The sequence below is a fragment of the Zophobas morio genome, unplaced genomic scaffold (assembly GCF_036711695.1).
Source record: "Zophobas morio isolate AGI-343-1 ecotype UQ-CSIRO unplaced genomic scaffold, CSIRO_AGI_Zmor_V1 ptg000386l, whole genome shotgun sequence".
Classification (NCBI taxonomy): Eukaryota; Metazoa; Arthropoda; class Insecta; order Coleoptera; family Tenebrionidae; genus Zophobas; species Zophobas morio.
The window spans coordinates 1-24,720 of record NW_026972490.1 but is presented as its reverse complement, the minus strand read 5'-3'; the positions used below and the strand labels follow the sequence as shown (position 1 = coordinate 24,720).

General features: G+C 30.0%; 5 protein-coding genes and 1 long non-coding RNA gene across 9 annotated transcripts; 2 read left to right on the top strand and 4 right to left on the bottom strand.

Annotated features, from left to right (window-relative positions):
* Positions 1-5,133: 5,133 nt before the first annotated feature.
* On the bottom strand, positions 5,134-8,317 carry LOC135120506 (uncharacterized). Its single transcript, XM_064044814.1, has 14 exons — positions 8,268-8,317; positions 7,868-7,908; positions 7,779-7,800; positions 7,652-7,720; positions 7,523-7,600; positions 7,127-7,460; positions 6,983-7,078; positions 6,665-6,929; positions 6,465-6,608; positions 6,140-6,411; positions 6,002-6,090; positions 5,848-5,952; positions 5,625-5,793; positions 5,134-5,193 (listed from the first exon to the last, which is right to left on the bottom strand). The coding sequence occupies exons 1-14, from the start codon at positions 8,315-8,317 to the stop codon at positions 5,134-5,136; spliced, it is 1,794 nt and encodes a 597-aa protein (XP_063900884.1).
* Positions 8,318-9,437: 1,120 nt separating this feature from the next.
* On the top strand, positions 9,438-11,663 carry LOC135120514 (proline--tRNA ligase-like). 4 transcript variants are annotated; one of them, XM_064044823.1, is made up of 13 exons: positions 9,438-9,597; positions 9,655-9,765; positions 9,819-9,945; positions 10,014-10,067; positions 10,144-10,209; positions 10,271-10,371; positions 10,443-10,489; positions 10,551-10,606; positions 10,676-10,705; positions 10,877-11,039; positions 11,105-11,194; positions 11,251-11,348; positions 11,410-11,663. In XM_064044823.1, exons 2-13 carry the CDS (start codon positions 9,708-9,710, stop codon positions 11,609-11,611), a joined length of 1,092 nt encoding a protein of 363 aa, XP_063900893.1. In that variant the 5' UTR covers positions 9,438-9,597; positions 9,655-9,707; the 3' UTR covers positions 11,612-11,663. The 4 variants fall into 4 exon arrangements, with proteins under 4 accessions (XP_063900893.1, XP_063900891.1, XP_063900892.1 ...); XM_064044821.1 differs by having other exon boundaries at positions 11,248-11,348; XM_064044822.1 differs by having other exon boundaries at positions 9,438-9,620; positions 9,676-9,765; positions 11,248-11,348.
* Position 11,664: 1 nt separating this feature from the next.
* Positions 11,665-12,398, bottom strand: LOC135120505 (aqualysin-1-like). Its single transcript, XM_064044813.1, has 5 exons — positions 12,292-12,398; positions 12,072-12,239; positions 11,970-12,017; positions 11,774-11,914; positions 11,665-11,717 (listed from the first exon to the last, which is right to left on the bottom strand). Exons 1-5 carry the CDS (start codon positions 12,377-12,379, stop codon positions 11,665-11,667), a joined length of 498 nt encoding a protein of 165 aa, XP_063900883.1. The 5' UTR covers positions 12,380-12,398.
* A 55-nt stretch (positions 12,399-12,453) lies between these two features.
* On the bottom strand, positions 12,454-13,709 carry LOC135120504 (uncharacterized). The gene is made up of 3 exons (XM_064044812.1): positions 13,704-13,709; positions 12,748-12,958; positions 12,454-12,614 (listed from the first exon to the last, which is right to left on the bottom strand). Exons 1-3 carry the CDS (start codon positions 13,707-13,709, stop codon positions 12,454-12,456), a joined length of 378 nt encoding a protein of 125 aa, XP_063900882.1.
* Positions 13,710-16,772: 3,063 nt separating this feature from the next.
* LOC135120488 (uncharacterized) lies at positions 16,773-17,559 on the bottom strand. The gene is made up of 3 exons (XR_010278638.1): positions 17,173-17,559; positions 16,978-17,112; positions 16,773-16,861 (listed from the first exon to the last, which is right to left on the bottom strand). It is a non-coding gene; the product is annotated as an uncharacterized LOC135120488 (long non-coding RNA).
* Positions 17,560-19,400: 1,841 nt separating this feature from the next.
* Positions 19,401-23,261, top strand: LOC135120489 (uncharacterized). The gene is made up of 6 exons (XM_064044796.1): positions 19,401-19,831; positions 19,913-20,060; positions 20,147-20,249; positions 20,377-20,523; positions 20,960-21,040; positions 23,133-23,261. The coding sequence occupies exons 1-6, from the start codon at positions 19,462-19,464 to the stop codon at positions 23,259-23,261; spliced, it is 978 nt and encodes a 325-aa protein (XP_063900866.1). The 5' UTR covers positions 19,401-19,461.
* The last annotated feature ends 1,459 nt before the right edge of the window (positions 23,262-24,720 follow it).

Genomic DNA, 24,720 nt, shown 5'->3' with positions numbered 1-24,720 from the left:
ACGTATTTCTTAAATGGGTGTTTAAAATTTAACATTAACAGTTGTGCTAGTAAAGATGAGCTCTCATAGATAGTAGGATGATTGTAGTATACCAAGAGGATGTAAAATAAAACACTGGCGATTGAACTTCTTCTGTAAACTCAAAAATTTTCCACTTAAACCACCTTAAGTCAATGCGTGATTTACTCTATTTACAAGAATGTCATAATAGAACCACCATTTCTTTAAAAAAATAGCTTATTTACATGCAGGGCTGCTAAACAAGTAAAATTAACTAGGGCTTAGAACAAGAAAGAAGTAAGACATAACCAAGTCTTAAATGTTCACAAGCGAGAAAAAAAGTTAGAACTTAGGGATTTGAAATAGAAACAGACTTTGGAAAAGTAGAAAACAACGCCCAAGTTTGTATTTAAAACAGGAGAAGGTAACAGAAGTACTTACTAATTCTTTTTATTATCGTCTTGCCTTACAACTGGAGTTTTATCTTTCATAACTTATACTGCTTGATATACAGCACTACCAAGAGGGCCTCAGGAAGATCCATTTTACGCTGTGTTTCTTATAAGGCCATGTACAACAGAAGGGGAGCAGTGTTAACTTCCTTAAAGCTCTTGTCGTTTTTAAATTTTTTAGTAAACATAAGTGTATGGGCTTGGAAAGGTTAAAACCGTGAAAATAGCGACTATTATCAAAATGAGTCTAGTGTTATAATTGTTTATAATTTAAATAATATGCGGAATAGTAGTTTGAAAGATTTTTTTTTTTCACTCTGGTATAAAAACCTTTTACTGGCGTCCGTTTGAAGTATTGCTCATATGGTTCAAACTCACTAACGCGAAAATTTCACACAAACCAAATACCCCTTATACATATTATAAGCTTATTTTAAAAAGCTAAAGTCTACGAAGCAGGTAATTAAGGTCAGACTACAAACTTATAACCCAAATTAGGACTAGTAATGTCTGCTGGGGATAGTGGAACTATAAGGTCAAATGAAGAACGCAGATTGTCCCTTTCCCCTTTCTTTCTTTGTCTAGGCCCTTACTGGTTTTGTGCGACCTAAGCCTTTCCTGCGAATATTAGTATACCGGGATAGTTTAAAAAAAATAATAGTATATATTTCGTGTTAAATAAGTTTTATTTTTCATTAGTCACGTGTATTTAGTGTTAACGCTAAGGCCATGTCCTATAGTCACGACTCTTTAGGGTAAAATGAATCACGCGTTTATTTAAACCTAGCAATACAGGTGCAAATCCTAGCATTCCACCCACTCTTCATTTTATTTGGCGAATCAACCGCGTCCTCTACGCGCACAGACTTAAGAGTAAAACGGTCTTCCTATACGGGATCTCATCCCTTGTTTAAGTTTTTAATCGATAAAAATGGTTCCAGACCAATTCTTATCTGGGTTCATGGTTCAAACGATTTAATTTCACCACAATCCGTCACAGAATATTTAGTTTAATTTCTTAGGTATTCAATCCATAAAGCGCCTTTCAACTAAGCTAGAATTTTTAGATAATGTGAGATTAAACTTTCAGGAAACTAATATAACTGATACTTTTTTCATAAGTAAGGCTTTATTTATGACCTCCACTATACTTAAAATCTGTGAAATTCTATATTATCATGTTTATAAAACTGAGCGGCGAGGAGGAATAAAATTTACTCCTTCCACAAATCTTTTTTTTGCATTGGAAGGAATTACTTCTCTTCTGCATTCTTAAAGCTGCAGGAAAGTAATCTAAAGTGTGGATAGTCTTTTATATCGCTTTCACAATGGTTAACTTTTGGTATGAAACAATTTCCTATTGTTTTAATCTTGTGGGAAAGTAACTTGGAATGTAACAGAATATTTAGTTTTAGAAGGTACACGATTGCTGCCGAAGAACACCAGATTCTTCGTGTCACCAAAGGTCTAACTTCTCTTGGTATCAGTTTCATTTCAAAATTTGCTTCTTTTTTGTGGTAAATACTTAGGCGTTTAGAGGTGTTGTTTTGTATTAATGGGAGTTACTAAAAAAAAATACTTGTAAGGACAGTTTTATGGTAAATGTTACCTTTGGATAAATGAGCTTAAATAGTGTCTCCCAGTAAGTAATGAAGGTATGCCAGTCACCTTTTCTTGGGTACATAACGGGTTAGTTTAAAGATGGTAACTTCGAATTAAAATTTTTATAAAAGGTATTTAGTTCACTACCTTTACTAGTTAACTTGTAAAAGGCTAACTTTTTGCGCTGAGCTCGATTTTCCTTATTTTCTAATAAATCCTGTTGTGAAAGGGATAACACACTTGAAGTTGTTAGCATTTTCATAAGTTGTTGAAAATATTACACCAGAGATCTAGTGAGTATAAAGAGCAGGAGGATAGGAAGGATCTATAAATAAAATTTAGCTGCTGGGCTATAATGTTCTTGATAGGGCCCTTGTTATTTAGCTTCTTTTTTTTGTTGGACCTAGAAAACTCTTCTGCTAGCAAAAAAATACTGGGTCACAGCTCAATATAGTCCATGCCAGGTAGCTCTGTATAAAGAACTTAATGTTTTTAAAGTTCAATACAGTTAAGATGTGCCAGACCCTCTTTTCTTTATTTGTAAACCTTATATAACAGCTTGTAGTATTATTAGGGCATTTGTCTCCGGTTGGGTTTCGATGTCCTTATATTTATTTATATTAAGTTAATAAGGTACAGCCAAGCCTTAACCGAAAAGAGGGCCTAAAATACTGTATAATCTAACTCTAACTTTAAAAGCAAATGTTCTCTAACCGGTGTAAACACCTATGTCATAGGTTATGTCTTGAACAAATAAATAGTTGAGAGATGAGTGATATATTTATTATAGCTTTCTACAAATATTTGAAAAACGTCTCTCACTATGCGAGTGAGCACCCCGTGCAAATCATGGGTCGCCTATTTACTCGCCACAGTCAATTTTGGAGTGATTTAAGTCGCTTTACGTTAAGATGCCTACCAAACGATCGCTCTATGGGTCAAGGTCGGCCGAAGATATTGACGATAAAGCTTAAATTATTGCGCATTAGTAAAAGACTTTTTACATCAAAGAGGACGAAATGCCTTAATTGTTAAATTCGCTTTGTTGGCTCCATAAAATTTGCTTGTCAATTCAAATTCTCATGTATTGAACTTCCCTGGGCCCGAGGAAAAATTTACAAAAAGACGAATTTGTTTGTCTTCTCCTCAGACGAATATAGATTTGCTTTTTGTGGGTTAACTGCATTTAGCTTATAAAAAACATGATTCCAGCGCAATAACCTGTTTGCATGTGTTTTAAAGTTTCCTGAGATGAGCAAGCTATTTCCACTTTAAAGGAAGATGGTTTTTGAAGCAAAGAGACTAAAAGGCAAGTATTTTCAGTGTTTTATACTTTTTCGAATGCTTTTTCGACTTTTAGAAAGAGTGCGCCTTCCGTAATCAGAAAAATGCAATCTATACGGAGACCACAAACTTTTTCGCCTAATTAACACCGCTTTCATATTGTAAATGACACTAAAGGCTTACAAAACAGTAGTTTTTAGAATTTGAGGAGATGGACTCCTATTTAGAAATGGACAAGCCTGCAGTAACAGAGTCTTCCTGCCTCTAGAGGTGGGTATTCAGTCTTTGGTGTGCTGGGAATGTAAAGTTTAATAAAATTAACTCGACTAACGAAATAAAGCTTGGCGAAGCGAGCTGAAAATTATTGCCTTCCAAACTGCACATTCTTGCGCGATGTTGACAAGTAAACTGGCCTTCAACTTTTCTTCAAATGATTATTTCAGATGACCTACACCTAATAAAAAGGTGTTAACGTAAACTCTATTAAAAAATATATTTTTTGGTCTTTATGCTGTACTTTCTCTGGTACACCATAACTTGTAAACGGCCGAATAGTCGCGATAAACTGTAACTTCTTTAATAATATTAAAAGAGTAGGGTGATTACAACTTCTAAGTATTTAGATACTTTAGGTTTTATTGAAATTAAAGGTAGCGCAAATTTTATCGTTCGCTACATACGAATAATTTTGAATGATAAAATCTCTCGCTTAAATGGCAGCCTTGGCAGTTGTACATATTGAGATTCTCTCAATAAGTTAATAGTTTAAACTCTTTAGTAAAGCGACCATCAACACCTAATAACTATTCCTGCTGATTTGAGCGACGTAATGTCAAGATTAATGAAAAAAGACCAGAGCTTTCTTTAGTATCTAACTTACAGGGCTAATGTCTCCGAGAACTATATATTATAGATAAAAGGTATAATATAGGTATATAGTAAATACAAAAGAAACTCTAATAATTTATTTAATAATTTTCAAGCTGCCTGAAGAGCGCAACCCACACACCTGAAATAAACACAAAAAATAAAGTAAGAAATGCGTGTAGGCCACACCTTTTACAACACCAGTTTGTGGTGTACCCTCACGTTACGTACCTACATTAGGTAAAAGCGTTGTACAAATGCGAAACTGAAAATATTATCCGTTGGCTTAAACATTGTGCCAAGCCGTTTTTTAACTGTTCTGCAGTGTGATTGAGCTAACATAAAGTTGTTCATGAACGACAGCAAAGAACCTTTAACTGATTTGCGGTACAGCTATTGTTATTGAACATAACAAAGGCCATTTACTTATTTTAATTAACTTAAGCCTTCACTTCTAATTTGTATATTCCTTAACTTTATAGTTTCTTTATGGGTTTAGCCATTCTATCTTCTTTTCGGTCTAAGGATCCAAATACTCAAGTGGGCTGTTGCATCTTTAGTTGTGATGGTGAAGTAGTTTCAACGGGTTATAATGGTTTTCCTTGGTATTTTAATTATGTTTGCGACAAGCTACTTTGTAAGTTGGTGTTATCTTAAGTGGAATACCTGATGAAAAACTTCCTTGGGGTAAAATAAGTAACGTTTACACCGAAACCAAACACGCATACGGTAAGTACTGTGTACCTCATATATAATTAATATAGCTGACTATCTCGCATTTTTGGTAAAAAGTAATCTCAAAATGGCCCTTTAACAACTGTAAGAACTTTAAAAAAAAAAGCTATAAATAATTAAAAATGTAATATATACACTTTGTACTTATATATTTAGTATGTCACGCTGAAGCGAATTCTATCTTAAACCAACATCAAGCCGTTGGTAGTTTACGCGGCTGTACTGCCTGTGTTACGCTTTTTCCTTGCGAAAACTGCGCAAAGATTATAATTCAAGCCGGCATACATAAATTAGTATTCAGTTCTTCTAATAAATAATTTTCCTAAAATTAATCTACGAATTTATCAGATATATTTAAGCGCAAAAGCGTGTTGTAAAGAAGGAGAAATTGTTTCTCAACACCTTTTAAAAATGGCAAAGATTGAACTTGTAAAATTCAGTGAAACTGAAAAAAACACCGAACCCATTACATTAAGATTTGTAAGCAACCATTAAATTAATTTCAACACTAAATTGAAATCTGAAATTCTTAATCTATGTTAAATGCAAAAAAAGTTAAATTCAAAGTTTTAATAAAGAGAAGGATGCAACAACTTTAATTCATCCTTTCAAAAAGTTAAATTAAAAATTTTGTTTCGAACCAAATAATTGCTTAAAAAATTATCTTTCTTAAGTTGAACTGACTTTTTGACTTTTCGCTAATGTGCCGATTTTTTCAACTTTTTTAAAACGTACAGAATCACCGCAAGTTGCACGACGACGCTTCAATTTTTCAGGATTAGCCTTGATATTTTGTACTGACTCCGAACTTGAGAAGGCTGGATCTTTTTTTTTCCCGGTAGGAATTTCATTGCTTATATTAATTAAGTAAAATAATTTATAAATTTCCAATAAAAAACGAAAGCACCTTAATTTCTTTAGCTTGGCCACAAAAAATCCGTCCATATTATGAGTGTGGGGATAAAATCTTTTAGTCAACTTAAGAGAAGGATGAAAGCGTTTTCCAAGAAATCTTATATAAAAAATTAACTGAAAAAAAAAAACCATAAAAAAGGCCAAACCGAGTGAATCCGTCGACCCCAAAATCACAACCAGTTGAAATCAGCTTTACAAAGCGTTTCCGAAGTGCATAGTTAATTACTTCTTCGTTCTTTTTAATTAGATTTAGAAATAGATATAAATTAATAGTATATAAAAACCTCTTCAACAAGCACAGAGCACGTGGAGTACACGAGGACGCCGCCAGTGGAACTTTTAGCATCGAGGCTGTCGATCGCATGCAAGAGGAGCTGCTTCTGCGTAGTGGCCAAGCGGATAATTTCTAAGGAGCTTTTGCTGATCTTCACGCTGGGATCTTTAGAAACAACGCCACTTCCGCTGCATGGAGCATCGAGAAGAACACGATCAAAATTGCCAATGACTTTGGGAAACATCTTTCCATCATAGCTGCACACAATCGAATTTTTAACACCTAGAAAAAATTTTCCAAAACTCATTTTAATTTATTTTTATAAAAATAAAAACCCATTCTGTGAATGTTTCCAACGAGAGCTTTGATCCTTTTACTACTGGGATCATTAGCATAAATGATTCCGGTGTTTTTCATTAAAGCAGCACAGTAAGTGGTTTTTCCTCCGGGCGCTGCGCTCATATCTAGAATCCGCTCTCCTAAAAAAGTAGAAAACTAAAAAAAAATTAAGTTTATTACTATTTTTTTAACGAGCCTTCTTGCGGCTGCAAAGAGAGGACAGGCAAAAACGAAGATGCCGTTTGCAAAGTGTACTGGCCGGAGAGATATTCGGGAGTGGCTCCCACTGGAATGGGAGAATCGAAAACTACAAGACCCACTTTCGACCATTTTCCGATCGGATCACAGTTAACGCCTCGATGGATTAAAGCTTGGGCGACGTCTCGCCGGCGGGCTTTCAAGGTATTCACTCGAATTGTAAGTGGTCGAGGAACTTCATTGGCATCCAGAAAATCACAAATCTACGTTGCAACTTATTATACTGTTTTTCACTCAAAATTTATTTATGGTACACCTCAGAAACGCCAAAAATTTTAAAAAAGCTAAATAAAAGGAATTCATTGTATCCGTAATATTCGCAGAGATCACGACAAAGTTGCTCAGTATAATCCTGAAAACAAAATATTAAAAAAACCCAAATACAAAAAAAAAAACTAACCGAACGATGCGATCCTAGAGCCTTTAAATTTTTAAAGTTGTGTAAAACAGCAATAATGCTTTTAATGCGAGTATCAAGTTTAGTCATATCAATTGGTTGAGTTTTTTCAAATTCGAGTTCTTCGCTGGTTGGAAGTGTAAAGGGCTCTATACGTTGGCTATCTAAATCTCTTTCACGCTCGGCATCAATTTCTAATTCAAGTTTGCATTGGTCAAGTTGAGCTGACTTTTTTTCGATATATGTAGCGCCTTCGGCTTCAAAGTAGTTTGTCTCTTTATCAAAAAGAGCTTTATTTTTTAATATTGGTTTGGCCTCTTGAGCTAAATTAGAAGCTCTATTCAGTTTATATTAATTATTAGTGCTAAAACAAGAGTGTGTTAGTTTTAGCATAATTACTCCTTTAATTTAGTTTCTTCCTTTAAGCTCTCGACTTTAGGTTTAGAATGCTCAATCGATTCCTTTTTCTTTATTTCCCTATATATAAATAAGAAATAAAGTTTCATATTAACAAAAATATAAAAGAACCTTTTGAATTCTTTTGTTATTCTTTTTCTTTTTACTGGATGGTTCATTTTAATAAACGTAGTGGGTTGTCTAAAACAAAAATAAATTGATTAAAGAGATATAGTAGCGCATTCGGTTGTTATCTCACCTAACTCCCAGGGGTGTGATTCCTTTTGTAGAGTTAGAAATCTTTCTTCTAACGCTTTCTGTGTGCAAGTAACCACGTGGCCGACTTACCTAGTTCGTCCGTCGCTTTCGTAACTCTACTAGGGGCAGGGCTAAAAGTGGAAACATTTAATGTTTGTAGTTGATTTATACGCCTCTCATAAACGCAGAAAAATTAAACTTTTTGTTAAAAAGTTATTAGAATTTACTGTGTATTTTCCGAGATTTTCGCTCCTTTTCGCCTTTCCTCTCTCTTTTCCTTTGAGGTAACCTTTTTTTACTACTAGTATAGACTATAATTATGGTAATTTTAGTATTTCTCTCTTATTAAACATCATTTGAATTTTATCCACCATATAGGAAGCTGGGGCCTTAAAACAGTTCAACATCATATTCAGAAAATTTATCACTTTTATAATTGCAGAGAAGCTAAAAATTTAGAAACTGAGCTGTAGTGCTTATGGTTTAATACACAACGAAAGCGAGATCGGGCTGCATTTGAACTTGGGGGTAAGAAGACATTAGTTTTGAGTACTCTCTGCAGCTGGGAGTGACACAAACCACGCTTCCACTATTATTACATCTTCAAAGATTTGAAATTTGTTAACGTTAGATAGAGAATGACAGTGCCGAGCCGTTAGTACGTAACTAGTTAGTGTTCAATTGATTTTAATGAGCATTGTACGTAACCAAAAGGCGAGCTGCAGATTTTGAACCGCTAAATATAACAGTATCATCTGTATACTGTGCTAAGATCACTTAGGGATCTGTTGAGGGGCTCCAGCAATCAAATTTTAGAAGTTGAAAGCTATTAAATTATCTGTTTTCTAGATATGACCTTCTAAAGTATATTAAATAAAAGAGAGCGCCATTTTTTTAATAAGCTCTTGATGCCAAACTTCTCTACATCTTAAATATTTCTGTTGTTTGTTATCCTGTCAATAAACATTATGATAATGTGTCCCACGAACTTTGCATTTGCTGTTAGTAAAATATTTTATAATAAAACCGAATTGAAAGCTTGGTAAGATTATTAGCTAGTCGACAATTATTATTAAAGTAGAATAGTATAAAAGCTTATTTTACTTGTCTTACGAGAGATAACTGACTAATCTGATGACTATCTTTTTGCCGCTACATACTACTACTGGAGACAAAACCAAAAATAAAAAAAATTACTATAAAAAAAGTAGACGGCGCTTAAAATCTGAGTAAAATTAAGGACATGTTTTACTAAAATTTGAAGGGCTTAAGAGGGTGTACTTCTAATGACCTTAGATCTTTCAGTCCTTCATGTTTTAAATTGTAGGTATATATTGAAAATTTTTAGTTACCCCTTCTGGTTGTAAAAGGCATAGTTACTACAATGTTTAAAGTAATAAAGTTACATTATTTACATTAATTAAATTTAAGTGTAATATTTAAAAAATAGCTCTATTATGATTTTAACTTAAATTTATATCGAGTTAAATTATAAAGTTTTAGTAGTATTTACGTGATGTTAAATCTACATGGGGTCAAAAGAAGGTTGCGACGTAAGGAATAAGAAAGTAAAGGAACCATAACACGTGACATTTTGTTGAAAAACTAATGAAAAAGTTCGCTTTACACTTTTTTAGCCTTATGATGAGATGAAGACTGTTTGTAAATTTTCCGGACATTTTCACAAACCTTTTCGGGGCTTTTGTAAGAGTAAACCTCTCAATGATAACTTTAACACTTTGGCTGCTACAGACCTTATTTTTCAAGTTTCTTCAGGAGTTTACGTCCTATCTTCCTTGTTGCTCCGTGTTCAGAAAAAAGTTATTTTACAAAAAATTTGATAGTTATTGAAATATTTTATTGACCTGATTTATTAGATTTGTAAGATTATTGAAAAGTATTTAGATTGTGAACCTGTTAATGCAGTACAATGTGTTTTACCTTTATTACAGCCTGCCTCTATGTGGCAAGCTACCGGTTAATTTTAAGTGCTTCTCAGCTTATTTTTTTATCTATATTCTCTAAAAGTCTAAATTGTAAGGGCGTTGGGAAAAGTATGGCCCTGAGTTATTCCAACTTAGAGATCGTAACGATAAAAGCTTTTGTTTAGCACCTACTCACGAGGAATTAGTTACCGCTTACGTTTCAACTCAGTTGTGCTCTTATAAGTATACCAAAAATCTAATAAGCTACTTAAAAAGTGGAAGTATGTTGTTTAATCTTAAATATTTATAAGGCAGTTACCCGTTAAATTATACCAAATTGAAAAAAAATTCAGAGATGAGCTGAGGTATTTTATCTAATCTGTTTTAAGCTACTTATTATTTATTTATTCTTTTTATTATTAAAAAATTTCTAATTACCAGACCAGCTTATGGTCTTTATCGTAGCCGCGAGTTTCTTATGAAAGATCTTTATTGCTTTGATAGAAAGTAATAATACCATATATTATTTATTAGTTAGTTAAGATAATTCCCTGATCATTAAAAAAAGTTCGGAGTCAGCGCTGGCGACTTATAATATAATAAAGCAGACATATCTCTATATTATGAAAAACCTCGGTCTTGTTTCAGAATTTGTTCCTGCTAAACCAGGTGGATCCCTTATATAAATTAGCTCGTTATAATTTTTAATAAATATATATCTTTAATAAAATTTAAATGAGATCTTATGGGAGAGACTACTTCTCACGAATTAGTGACCGAATTTCATGTCTATAATTACTTTGTTTAACTTCGTTATATAGTTTATTATCTTTTAATACTCTTATAAGGCTGGCCGCCAGAAGCTGGTTACCTGCGAAAGGTGTTCTTCTACAACCTTCTTTGGGTATTTGTTTTTTATATTTCTTTTTAATAAATTATTTCCTCACGTACCTATAAATTTTCTATGAATTAGAAAAGAAGATGTTTGCGTAGTTTGCAAAAGGTATAAGATTTTTTATTTATATACATTCACTAAAACTTAATTATACTTAAAATATAATAGTGAAATTATAATTAGTTATTTAGCATTATTAACTAAATCTTTATAAATTTTTTTGATCGTATACATAAAAAATCACAATTATTTTAAAAAATTAAATTAAAAACTTCTTAGCAAAATGCGTATGTGGAACGGCGTGGAAGTGGGCCACTTGTTTCTTCTTTCCTCTTCCTACGTTGATTCCTTCTCTTGTCACTTTGTGGATGAATCGGGCGTACGGCAGCCTCCTATCATGAGCTGCTATGGCCTCGGCATCTCTCGCCTGCTAGCAGTGCTGGTGATCTATTTCCTTTAAGTAGCGCTCCTCTCTTCTCCCTCAATCGATCGTCTTGTTTAGTACAGGCCGACATCTATAGCGATTCGGAAGGGTACAGGTTTCCGCTGAGCATTGTGCCTTACAAAGTCGCTATTACGCATTACGGACAGAAAAAAGTGTTCATGTTTATATATCTGTTCTCCCCTATTTTTTATAGGACCACCTTAAGCAGGACGACATTGCCATTTTCGAAAACTTGTGTATTTCCGTATGCAACAGACTTCTAGCGGCCCTGCCCGATCTGGTGGACGAAGTTATTGTCGATGACAGGTTTGCTAAAACTACAGCGAAGGCCTGTTAGCCTCCCTACAGCGGCTTCTCTTACTGGCAGGCACTACATGAACCCCTCCCAAAAGATAGCAGACCTCCGTGGTTTGGGCTTTCCAGTTATAGTAGCACTTGGACGAGAAATGCTCAGAAGCGGGCAGGAGGCGGTGGAGGTCCGCCTACGCAGGGATAGGCGCAAGATCTACATACCATTTGATGCTCTGGACACTTTGGTGGAGGTGGTGAGGAGAGAAGTCGTCGTATGACTCCCGTTAGAGACACCGCAAACTGCTTTAATGCATGCTATAACTCAATTTTATTAAATATTTTTATTTCGTGTGTACACTTGTAGTCCGCAAGGAGGCGCCTGCCCTTTTAATAGAGTTAAAATAATAAGTAAATAAGCATAGACTGACCCTACTAGTTACCGAGCCTGTTGGGAGATCCTTTGACATTATCAATTAAGCCTTCTTTTGCATTCTTAAGTAAAGTTTGTAGAAGCAGTTCTGGTAGTTGATGTTCGTTAGCCAGACTAGAGGTCAGTTCGCTTAGCTGTAGAGCTAAAATTCCTGCACAGTCGGACGGGATTTAAGTTTAGTTCGTTAGATGTGTAAATAACCTTACCTGTTATATGCGGCGCTGCCTGCGAAGTACCGGATAAGACAGCAGTCCCTTGTATTTATAAGCTTAGTGCTCTTCAGATCAGCGTTGGAATCACTTGCTCACCTCCATCTTTAGATAAGGATAGTATTGTAGTCCCTGGTGCAAATATGTTCACGCAGCTCCCAAAGTTGCTGAAGGATGCTCGTCTGTCGTACGTATCCATTGCCCCAACTGTAATTGCCTCAGGTACTGAAGCGGGGCTTGTTAAACAGGCGTTGGTATCCTCGTTACCTGAAATATCATTTAATAAACCCTGCAGTAGGAAAATTAATTACTCGGCTACCTGCAGCAACTACTACGGGTATTCCATGACTCACAACAGCGCCAACTATATCATTAACAACATCGGAAATACTCATTCCTAGGCTCATGTTTATAATAACCTTGGGCTTTTTTCCTTTTATTATGAAGACTTAACTTAAACATTCTTGTTTGTGAAAAAAAACTATAAACCTGTTTCGGTTTTCTCACGCAAAACTTCTTGTATTACCCAATGAAATGCCTCAATGAGTGCTGATGTTGTCCCAGAGCCATCGGCCTTTAAAATTTTGACAGCTCTTGTTTCTGCTTTTTTAGCAACGCCGTATGTTTTAGAGCTTACGATTCCTGAAGTTACAAAATTAAAAAAACTCGTTATTGCTTATTTCATTTAAGACTTTTGACCTTGTCAATTTTTTTAAAACTGTAAGCTTAGCTAGTTTTTAATATTAGTGAAGTCGACTGGTCATGGACTTTTTACCTGCTACGTGGGTTCCATGCCCTTCAAAATCTTCGTAGCCTTCTCCAGTGAGGTCAACTCCAAATGATGCTCTTCCTTCAAAGTCTGGATGATCTACATAAATCCCTGTATCAATAATGTACACTTTGACGCCCTCTCCTTGGCTTTCAGGGTATACAAAACCAATATCTTCATAGGAGAGTTTGGGCAGGTTATAGAAAGGTGTCTGTTGCTGTAAGCAACTTTCAACTGTTAAAAAAATTTTGTTTTAAGGGGTATTACAATTTTAATAAGATGAAAACACCTTTTCTAAGCCGCAAAATTTTATTTCTTTCAATTCTTTTAAATACGTCTCTTCTATTTCGAAGTCTGTCATAAATGTCCCCTCTTGTTCTTACAATTAAAACAGATAACGAATAATTTCTTTTCAATGATTGAAAAACAAAAAGTTTGCTTGATTCCTGGTATATTAATAAGTAGAATAGAATGGAGGTGTTACTGAAAGTTATACATACAATTTTCTCGTAGTCCAAAGCTGAGGGAAGGTCTGTTTTAATAAGATAATCCTTTAGTGTTTTGACCTTATGGCGAAGGTTATCGTCAATGTTATCGTTAAATAAAAGAATGTACTCATTTATTGTCAAGTCCGTTTCTAAAGTAAATTGATACTATAATTTAGCTATAAACCTTATTTAAGTTATATATATTTAAAATCAGTTTTTAGAAAAAATTCTTGCCAGTAACAATACGAGGGGTGGTTTGAACATAGCTGTAACTCAAATTAAATCGGGGATGTTGTAAAGAAGCTTTTATAAAAACGGGTAACAAAAATATGAAAAACATTTCAAGTATCCTTCAATTACTTCTATAGTACTGGGTGTAAAAGAAGTTGTAAAAGCTTTCGAAAATTGTTTGTACGTTATTGGAAACTACCCTTTCGTAATCTAAGATCAAGGATTATTATATTATTTACAAACCCCCATGTTTTGTTAGATGAGGTAGAAATTTGAAGTTACAATATTTTATTAAGTTCTGGGTTAATAAGCAGAGATAAATATTTTCATGTAGTTTTTTATATAAAAGTGCAAGTTTATAAAAAAAAGCTTTGAGAATTAAATTATGTACGACAGTTTTGAAAACCTCTGATCACCTGTCAAAAAATTTTTTCTTACCTTAGAAGAAGAGGTCCTTAATTATAGTACGGGAAACTACGAAATATACCTTTTTAAACACAACAGTACAAACTAAGAGTTCTACAAAGCGACCAGAACCCCTTGTGAGATAGCATTTGGTCTAAACATTGCGAAATAAAATATTACCCTAGTAAAACTAAAAGAGTTTTCTGTACAATATAAAAAATTAAAAAAAAAAGTAAAATAAAAGTTTTTAATTATATATAGGCTTAACAGCAGATTTTTTACTATGGCGAAGGTAGTAATGAGACCATTAATAAGTTACAAAGATCGGAGGATAGGTTTCCTATCTAGAAGAGCTTAACTTTATATAGCAGTTTACAAAATGAGCAAAGGTTCAAACGCAGAAAAAATAATAAAGATTGACAAAAGATACCCGAACTTATAAGTTCAACAGATTTTATTTGAATTACAGAACCTTTAAATAAATACGGACAGAACGATAAAAAATATTTAGCATTAGCGCTAGTGGGAAAACTAGCTCTTATTACGCATATATTTCAAATTCCTAGGTTGCTTCAACATTTGGTTTTTAGAGGTAAATTAAAAAAATTAAATATTTTTTTAACTTTAATGATTTATATTACTCGTATTGTATCAATAAAAGTTTTTTCGTTTTAAATTAGAAGTAATATTAACTTAGCAGTTACTTTTAATGAGCGCAAGTACAAACACAGTTCTCGTTTCTTAAAGACATAACAGGAAAATTAAAATGCCTCTCCTTTCTTTCCACCCTTTTCTCACTAAGTCCCATTGCTTTAGAAACAGTATACAGATTTCAACTATAACCTTGAAATATTTTGCTACATTAAGTAGTATAATAGTTACCCTTTATTTTATCGTTGTTAATTAATTACGTACTTCAAGCACCAAAGCAAAAGATTAACTGTAGTAAAACCTTCAATACATTAATGATTGGGTACTACTAACACCAAGGCCAATTCTTTTTCAAACTTTGCTTACAAGCTACTTAAAGCAGTGTGAAAGCCCATCAGCCGAAGCCAAGGCCCACCTTAAGATAAGACAGTTGTCAATCGGCAGGAAAACAACTTTTACACCATCTTTGTTGAAGTTATGATTGATGCATGCTCCCCCATACTTAAGGCATATGATACAACTTACGATGGTATTTTATAAATATCAAAAAAATTTATTAGGTGCTTTGAATTTAAACCTGAGTATCATTAGTTACCTAAAAATAGAAAAAAACTAAAACTTACTTCCCTTAGCAATGTTTTACAAATAAAATTGCTAATACACCCTTCTAGGGTAAGCCAGTTCAAGGCCAGCCGACCCTATCTACTTACACTTTTAAGGTTTTTTCGGATATGCTACAATACTAAGAAAATAAAACTATTACAATTTAAAATTTCTTTTTTTAAGGCCTTTTATTATTACTTGAAACCGTTCTTTATTACTTAATTGCTCCTCACAGCCAGGAGGTGGAGCTCACGTTACTAAGTCGTAAAAGTGGTTAGCCATCCTCTTTTACAGGAATTTAGGAGAGCACAACCGGCACAAGTAGCTCCTTTTTGGTCAAGTACACTATTTTCTAGATGACTAAGGTGATACCGGCTCCATAGCACTAAGCGTTTTTAAAGCTCTTTCTTAAAATCCTTATGATTCATTCAAGTTAAATTTTTGGTCTTCACTCAAGGACTTATAGCTTCTCGATTTTTTGGGTGTTTTATATTTGTTACAAACATTTGTTTTAGATAATAACTAATACTAATATTGATATAGTTAAGTCAGTTTGTATTTTAATTATTGATTTAGTCAATAGACAATTTAACACTTTAAAAATGCTTTTTATTAAAGCATTGAAGGATTTATAAATGTCAGACGTATTCAAAGCTTTTTTTATTTACTTCCTATTAAAACTTATACCACCAAAGGTTTTATATAGGCCCTATTTATACTCTTTAATAACGTATCTAAGGAAAATATATTTTTACTGTAAGGACCTTGTCACTCTTAAAAAGTATTATTTTGGTTATTTTTAAGGAGTTTTACTGATATTTAACCTCAATCATATTTGACTGTCTTAAGATAATATTTTCTGCTACTCTAGTGTACATAACGGCCGTATAAGTTTCTCTGTACTGAGTTTTCTTCTTTTCTTAATACTATTAAAACTATTTTTAGGTCACAATTCTATCGTTTAAGGGTAAATATTCGAATTACAAAACGCCAAAAGGTGTAGCAGAATGACTAGTAGGACTTTACCGAAGAGAAAAATATTTCAAGAAGTTCGGAAAAACAAAATTATTTCTACAGACCTCGACGCGCTAATAATAACTTTTTACATCTACAAGGTTTTCCTAAGTTAAGAGATCTTTAGCATAAACACTTAAATTGAGAAACTATAAGTGTTTAGAAAAATTATAGAAGTCCCTACTGGAAAGCAGATTTGTATTATAAGGGTTTGCTTGAGAGAAGTTTCCAGTAGAAAAAATCTTTTTTTGAAAAATTTGGCGAATAAAAATTTAATGTGTAAATGAGGTTGGTGTAGTATCTTTTAAAACTTCACATTGTATAGTACTAAATACTCTTAAACAAAAGAAAGACGCAGAGGTAAATTATAAGCATAGAAGTAAATTTAAAAATTTCAAGAGGCTTGGAAAAAAGATAATTCCAAAAATTTATTAAAATACTTATTTTCTAAAAACTTATTTACTTGTTTTCATATTTTTCTCTGTTTCAAGTAAGGATTTATTTAGTTTCAAGAACATTTTCGAAACGTTCGTCATCTAAGGGGATAGGGGTAGAGAGAAAAAAGTTATATATCTGAAAAACAACGGTAACAATTTTGTTAATTATTACTGCAGTATAATATTGAGATAAAAATCCGTTAAATTGCTCAGTAAACTTCCATAATGCTGACTCAAACAATTGCCATTCAGTATACAAGCGGGAAAACTTCTTAGAATCATCAATAAGGCCTTATATGATATGTTAACGTTGAGGTTTAAATATATAAAGAGACTAGATACAAACCGGCGCAACTAAATTAAAATATATAGTAAATGGTAAAATCTATAAATTAGAGAGAAAGCACCATTGACTGCTTTTGAATTCAGGTATTTTTGTAAAGAGAGAAGATTTTGAAATTCTAGATTGGAATTTTTTATAATATCTTGGCAGGAATTTAGTATATATAACTTTTCGTCGTCGTTAAATTCGTTCTGGTTAGCTAAAGAAAGGAATTAAAAATAATTTTTACTTTACGCTGGAGTAAATTATAAAAACTCACATGGCCATGACGTTTTTAAGTCTAGTTCCACGGAAATTTTTTCTAATTGTTCAAATACTAAGTAAAGAAGTTCACTTATTGTCTTTTCTTCATTAGGTTTCGAGGTAAGAATTATATCCTTAGCCTTATTTTCACCACCGCTTTCTAGTTCAGAGTCAATTTCATCTTTTGAGTAACTTAAAGTAATCGTACCAAACCATTCTTCCAAAGCTATTATCCTTTCCTCCAAAAGATCAAGTGAGCAGTCGACCATATAAAAAGCTTCCTAAGTGCATAAAGTTGGTAATACTTGGTACGACCTAAATAGCGTATATCTACTAACCCTGCCTCTTCTTTTACTTTGTAGAAGCCCTATACCGATACCTCTCTTCCTTTAACATCATCAGCGGAACTAAAATGTTAACCAAGATGGTTAAGTTCTAACCTAACTCTAGCTCTAACCCTAATCTGGATTATTTCTTTTTTAAAAGTAAAAGTAAGTTAATACATATAAAATGAAGTATGCATGGATAAAATTATTACATAAAACTAAGTAAACTAAAAAAATTAGGAATAATAAAACATTTTAATTTGCTTTACATTATATAGAGCTTATAACTTGTTCTTCAGAGAAAAACTTTTTTTAGGTCATCAACGGTGTTGAGGGAGGCTACAACTTTTTAGCTTACTTAATATCTAAATATACATTCTTAATTCAATTAATTTTTTTTAAATGCCCCCCAAATACCACGAACATTAATCTTTATATATTCGCCTTCTTTCGTTAGGTATAAAACTTTTTATCTTTATAAATTATTAAGTGCAAATTTTGTAGCATTTAGCGGCTCTCGCGATGATCAGTAGGTAGTACTATATTAGTGTCGCGAACTCTAGGTGACTAAAATGGGGATATTGTAAAAATAGCTACACTTGAGAGTTGATCGTAAAGGTCTGTGTAGCTCCCAAATATTTCGGAAAATATTAAAAGATTTAAACTTCATACAAATTTTACAATTTTTTTTTAAATGTCATACCAGTGAACAGAAGGGTTTTTAGGTCGCATTTTTCTGTAAATAAAACAATTCTTATTATTTTCTAATATGTTTCCAATGTGTCTCCGTTTTGTTCTGTTCTCGGCACTTTCAGACTACCTCCTCTTTTAGTTTTATTATTAAGTTATTCCCAGCATCCTTTTAATTAAAAATCTTATTTTTTTTAACTACTGAGTTGTCTATCTGCACTAATAGACTCCTTAATTTAGATTTTTCTTATTGTCAAGTGCTATAGTACCTCCAAAAACTTTGTCCTTAAAGCTTAACGAAGAAGATGGAAGGGAGAAAAAGTGCCTAGGTGATAAGATAGCTATTATCATATAAATTTTACATTGGTAATTTATTTTGCTTGTATCTGAAAAAAAAAATTTAGGTAATGTTTTTTAAAAAAGAACTTATTCACCCTTTACTAAGCAAGCATTAAGTCACTATTAATGATAAGCACTCCCTTATATGATACCTATAGGGATGTTCTATTTATTTTTTGGTGCTTAAATAAAAATAGCAGTTACTTTAGATTATAAGATCCACAGTTCACAGTTTTTAACTAAATGTTTTCAACTGTAAGTGCTCATTTAATTTATAACCTTAATACTTAATTAATAATGGCAGACCTTTAGAGTAGTCTAAGTGTATCACTATTTACTTTTCTCATGCTTAAGAAATAGTTACTTTGGAAGGAAGGATAATGTCTTAAAGATCATAATATTAACAACTTATAGTAAATTAATAATTTTTAGACCACTAGCGTTATTGTGACCTTAGTGTGTATTTATTTTAGTGTGCAGATGTGCAGAACTTTTTTTTAACTAAACGATTAGATAAATTCTTTGAGTAGCCAACAGCAGTTGTCCAATAATATTGCTAATAAAAAGAATATAAATTTTTAAACGTGTTGGTATTGCTAACGCATTAAAACTACGATTTTAATTGCTGTAACCAAAAATTTTTTTTAACAATAATCACATAAAAAATTAATTGAAAAGAATTAAGTTAAATGATACAACATCAACTTTAGTATTTAAAGGTTTTAAGTTGAGTTTTTAGAAAAAAATGTTATTACGTTTTTATTGGTTTAAAAAAAAACCATCAATTGAAGAAATAATTGTAATTACTCTAAATTAAGACTTTTCTCAAGCTTCTTCCTTTATTATTTCCTTAAACTTTTCCTAACATAAAAGCTACTTTCAGTGTTACTGATGCGTAGTTAAAACTCTTTCACTACTAGTAGCTTTAGTATAGACCTTATTTCCGCGAGATGAGTACAAAAGTTTGTGAAAATAAGAATGTTTTTGCCGACGCTAAGTTTTCTTTTATTACCTCTCACAACAAAAATGGCCACAATACGAAAAAAGTATTTAAGCGAGATTTAAGTGTATTTCAGGCTGAAAAGATTACTGATGTCTCTAGAAAAGAAGATAAATTTAATGAGTCAAAGTTTGAAAAAGCTTTCTGCCGTTTGCAGGACTTAACTATTAAGGCCACTTTACGTGTAAAGGAGATCAATACTCTGGCTCTTGCCAAATTTGCTCAAAGAAATATTGGCAAAAAACAGAAAAGCGTAGGGTATTGCTATGCTCCACTAAAGGAAACTCTACACTTAAACTGCGAGAGCTTGGAATTTGAAGGTAGCCAGATTTTGTTCTCTTTTGTTTTTTTCTATAGATCTGTCGTAGGGTGCTGCTTATCATTTATTTTAAATTTTCTAGTGGAATCTTTTCATTTGAAAAAAAAAAACGGGGAAATGAGCCCTCTTCTAAGTAAAAAACGAGCGATTTCTTTAGCTTTTAGACTAGGCGATCAAGTAATTGAGATTTCTCCGAAAGAACTTAACTTTTTACCTTATAAAAACCTACTGTAAGCTTCAATATTTATGATATAAGTTTTACTAAATTATAATTCCTCATAAAAAATTTTTATCCTTAACAATTTTTTTTTACCAGCAAACTTAAAAATAACGATTCAACTCTCTACATCGCTGTGTATGATGAGAAAAAAACAGTTCAGCAGAAAATAGTGGGATCCATAAAAGGGGTTGATGGACAGGTTTTACTTATAACCTTTTCGCTTCAAATTGAATTTTAATTTACTTTAAAAACTTGTACTTTTGTTTATTTTTTGATTTTTTTTAAAGCTCAGCCTTAATTTTTTAGCTAAACTTTATTAATAAAAGGCTTCCTTGGTAGCAACTCTCGCGGTGCAGTTAGAAACTTTTAATGAGCAAAGTAAAGAATCTCGAAACTACTGCATCGTTGGCGCTCATCAGTATAATAAAAAGAAATTTTTACTTACGATGAAGGCTTGGAAACGGAATCCCAAAGTTATATTAATTCAAAATTAAAATTTTCAAAAATAATTCTTTGCTGCTTTTTATAATTTTTAAAACAGTAAATTTAAATTCAAATTATTAACCAATAAAAATTTTACATAAGTATTAAAAACTCTTAATTATTGTTAGCATAAAAGTTGCTTTGACTGTTTAATTTTTAATAATTCTTTATAATTATGTTGAAAAATAAGAGTAATACAATAACTATTCTAAATTTTATAAGTAAAATAAATTGGCTGAACCAATTCCTTTTAGATAATTTTTAATTAATTTTAAAATATTGAAGATCTTAATAACTTTTAAAAATTATAAAACAAATTATTAAAAACTTTTTATTTTACCAAAAAAAAAAATGCTTGGAGCTGACGTTAATATCGAACGCGTTGAAGAGTTTCCTGAAATAACTAATTTCTTTATACACTTTTAGAATAATAAATTATCTATAAGAAAAACGTATAAAAATACAACTCATCAAGGCGATCTTTTTTTTTTCAAGGAGAGTAAATCGGTAATTCTTTTTGTATAGATTCTACTTTAAAGAAAATAAATTTATTGTTAATTATGGTTTATATAAATAAAATTTACTTTGAATTTTTTTTTAAAAAGTTTATTTTTTTATAAAAAAAGTTAAAATTTATTGTTTAGTGGATTAAGTGTGTTAAAATTTAGTAAACAATTTAAACTTCTATAATTGTCTTATAAATTTGTTATTCTTTCTGTTAAGCAATTTAAAAAATTTTATAATTTTTCAGATTTTTTGAATGGCGGTATAATAGTATTATCAAGTTAATTTTTTTTTAATCTGACTAATAATAACTTTTTTAAAAATAAATTATACTTTTCTAAATAATACAGATTTTAAATTAATTTAGATGCTTTAAAAATTTTTAAATTTGTTTTTTTAATTTTTTTTAATAATAATTGAAGTTTTCTTTTAAAGGTAATTTTCTTACTTGTAAATAAATTTAAAGCTTAAAGTAAATTAGATTTTATGCTTTTTTTTTTTTAATTTATGATTTTTTTTTATTTTTAATTTTAGTGAAAAGATTTCTATAGTTTTAACTATTTTTATTAAAAAAGATTTGGATTACATTTGATTGCATTCTCATATTAAAAGTTAAATTTATAAGAATTCCGTTTATAAATTTTTAAATTACATCATTTTATGAAGTTTTTTTTTCCTGTTATTAATAATATTTGTACGGATTTATTTATAACTTGAACTGAATTGATTATGCTTACGCGCTAATTTTCATAACTTCAATTTTAAATGTTGCTGCTTTTAAATATTTATTAATTGAAAATAATTAAAATAATTAAAATTTGATAATTTTTTAATCTGAAAGTCATTTTTTTTATTACTCAATTTATATTTTTAACAATCTTTAAATTAATTTAAGTTTGGAATTTATCGACAAGGTGATTCCTTTCTAACTTTGATTACTATAGCAAGATTTTCCGGGTAATTAAAAATTTGGAATAAATTAAACGTAAATAACTTCAATTTCTATATTATAATTATTTTTAGATTAAACAAATTTTTTTTTTGGTAAATACATTTTTCAAAATCTTTACAATAAAATAAATTTGAACACGAAACATGCTAATTAACTTTTTTAATAAAAATTAAATTTCAATTCTTATAATCCAAATGTTTTGATTTTTTACCAAAAATAATTAAAAATATTTGTTATAAAAATTTTGAATCAAGATTAATTTAAAACTAATTGTTTCCAGTTTTTAAAAAATTGTCTACATTTAGATTTATATTTATTGCAATCTTTAATTTTATTTAGTTGTACATCTAATCGGAGATTACTTATGTATAATAGAGATCACATTGTTATAATTTCTTTATAGTAATACAATTTACTAATTTTTAGAATTTTAAATTATTTTGGAATATAAAGTATTAAATCTCTTTTCGGTCCCAAAATTATGACGAGTTTGAAATTGTTAATTTAATTTTTAATATTTTAATTTTTTTTTTTCTCTAAAAGTAGTGTTAAATCTATTTTCTAATAAAGAAAGCTTTTAATTTAATTTTTACTTTAAATGTAAATTTTAATTTATTAATTCTAAAATTTTTTATTTTAGATTTTTACAAATTTAAAATTATATTCCTTTATTTAAACATTTTTAAATTTTTAATTAATCTTCACTAGACTTGGAAGTAAATTGTTTCAAATTATGATTCAAAATTAAAAGTAATTAAATTACTTTTAATTTTGTTATAAGAATGTTAATTTATATTTTTTATTGATTAGAGCAACGAAAATAATTTTCGTAATTATTTAAAATTTAATTAATTGAATTTATTAGAATTTATTTTTTTTTAAATTTAATTTTAACAGTTTTATAAACTATAGTTCAACGTTTACGAAAATTCCCAAGTTATAAATTTAATTTTGAATTTAATTCGTACGAAATATACAATTATATAAAATTAATTTTAATTTATACTCAATACTTCGAAAATTGTAATAATCAAATTTACTAATTCAACAGTTTTTTTCTTTTATTAGAATATAATAAATTTGATCTTCAAGTCGAATTTGTTTTGAAAATTTTCAAATAATTATAATTAAATTTTAAATTAGATTTGGATTTATCATCACTGCCGCTTAAAAAATGGAATCCTTTCTTTGTTTGCTGAAAATGATCTCGAGGAATTTAAATTCTTGCTTTTCAGATTTTTTAGATTATTTAAAAAAAAAAAATTATATTGATTTATCTTTTGATTATTTCCAGAAAAAAAATTATTTTCAAGTAAAATTTATAATTTTATAATCATTCAAAAGTAGATTGTGAAAACTTTTGTAGAGATTTTGATCTTTAATATAAACTTCTTTATTTTTAGATTATTTTTAATCACTTAAAATTATGTGGAGCATTAGATTTTTTTTCAATTTACAAATGTCGTATTAATAATTCTTAAAATTATAAATTGATTTTTCTATAAATTATTTAGACGTAATGTAAAATTTTGTGGGAAATTTAATTTTATATAATTATTTTTCAGATTATTTTTTAAGATTAAAAAAATTTATTAAAGCATTTTTATTATTTTTATTTTATAAATAAAAAAGTACTATAATTATAAATTTGTTTTTAAATTATTTTCATTTCGAAATAAATCTAAAAGTTTCTGTCAGGATTATACGTTTATTGTCTTTTTAATAAGTTCTTATACGAATAACAAATTAAATTATTTTTACCATTTTTTAGATTAACAATCTTATAGTAGAATCGGGACAATCTTTAGTAGTATATTATAAAGCAGACTTTAGTCATAACTGAAAATGTTATTCAAAGTTATTAATAATAAGTAAATTTAATTAAATAACTTGTCAAATTAAATTAACTTTTACTATATAAATAATATTTTTTACAGTTTTGAAATCTAAAAAATTAGGTTTGATCACATTTTTGTTACGGTTAATATAAGGATTTCAGTTATTCTTAAAGTAAATGATATAATAATTATAATTTTGGAATAAACGTTTCTAAATTAATTAAATTTCTGTTAATTTAAAATAAGAATTATAAAATAAAAAACTTTTGTGGTAAAAATAATTTCAAAAGTTTCAGTTTTTATAGATTATTATTATAAATAATTTAAAATTATAATTTAAATTTTTTTGTTTTAATTTTTTAAAACTTTTTCTGCACAGCATTAATAGATGAACAAATCATTCAGTAAAGATTTCTGAAAGAAAGTTGTTTAGGAAATTATTTTGTAACAATTTCTTTTAGCTTTAATAAATAATTAATTTTATTTTTAATACAAGAGATCTTTCCCCATGAATTCTAATTTTTAAAATTGAAATGTTTTTAGTAGTTTTGTACAATATGATTGTTAAAGATGAAAGAAATCAAATTCAATTTTTTACAAAATTAATTTAGTTACCCTATAAATCTTAACTTTATAACGTTTAATAATTTATCATTAAAAACAATTTTTCCTACTATTTACTTTTTCTTCAACTTAATTAAATTTAATCTTTAACCTTAATTACAGTTATATATAAACTTTTAGTTTTTATTTTATAATTATTGTGGAGTATATAAATTTTGTTTAGATTAACATAATTTATAAATTTTTTAGATTATTGGATTCTACTTGTAATCTTTTAAAAATAAGTTTTTTATATATGTTAATTACAATTTTTTATTTTTTATAATTTG

Coding starts and splice junctions, on each gene's coding strand:
- LOC135120489 (XM_064044796.1), top strand. CDS start 19,462: ATGAGTACAAAAGTTTGTGAAAATAAGAATGTTTTTGCCGACGCTAAG. Junction 19,832..19,912: donor CGAGAGCTTGGAATTTGAAG/GTAGCCAGATTT, acceptor TAAATTTTCTAG/TGGAATCTTTTCATTTGAAA. Junction 21,041..23,132: donor TTTTCAAGGAGAGTAAATCG/GTAATTCTTTTT, acceptor ATTTTAAATTAG/ATTTGGATTTATCATCACTG.
- LOC135120514 (XM_064044821.1), top strand. CDS start 9,708: ATGTGTTTTACCTTTATTACAGCCTGCCTCTATGTGGCAAGCTACCGG. Junction 10,490..10,550: donor AATTAGTGACCGAATTTCAT/GTCTATAATTAC, acceptor TACTCTTATAAG/GCTGGCCGCCAGAAGCTGGT. Junction 10,706..10,876: donor GTTTGCGTAGTTTGCAAAAG/GTATAAGATTTT, acceptor AAAACTTCTTAG/CAAAATGCGTATGTGGAACG.
- LOC135120506 (XM_064044814.1), bottom strand. CDS start 8,317: ATGTCTTCTTACCCCCAAGTTCAAATGCAGCCCGATCTCGCTTTCGTT. Junction 7,721..7,778: donor ATCACACCCCTGGGAGTTAG/GTGAGATAACAA, acceptor TTTTTGTTTTAG/ACAACCCACTACGTTTATTA. Junction 7,461..7,522: donor GAAGAAACTAAATTAAAGGA/GTAATTATGCTA, acceptor TAAACTGAATAG/AGCTTCTAATTTAGCTCAAG.
- LOC135120505 (XM_064044813.1), bottom strand. CDS start 12,379: ATGAGCCTAGGAATGAGTATTTCCGATGTTGTTAATGATATAGTTGGC. Junction 12,240..12,291: donor ACCCGTAGTAGTTGCTGCAG/GTAGCCGAGTAA, acceptor ATGATATTTCAG/GTAACGAGGATACCAACGCC. Junction 11,718..11,773: donor AGGATCTCCCAACAGGCTCG/GTAACTAGTAGG, acceptor CTCTATTAAAAG/GGCAGGCGCCTCCTTGCGGA.
- LOC135120504 (XM_064044812.1), bottom strand. Junction 12,615..12,747: donor GCATGGAACCCACGTAGCAG/GTAAAAAGTCCA, acceptor TTGTAACTTCAG/GAATCGTAAGCTCTAAAACA.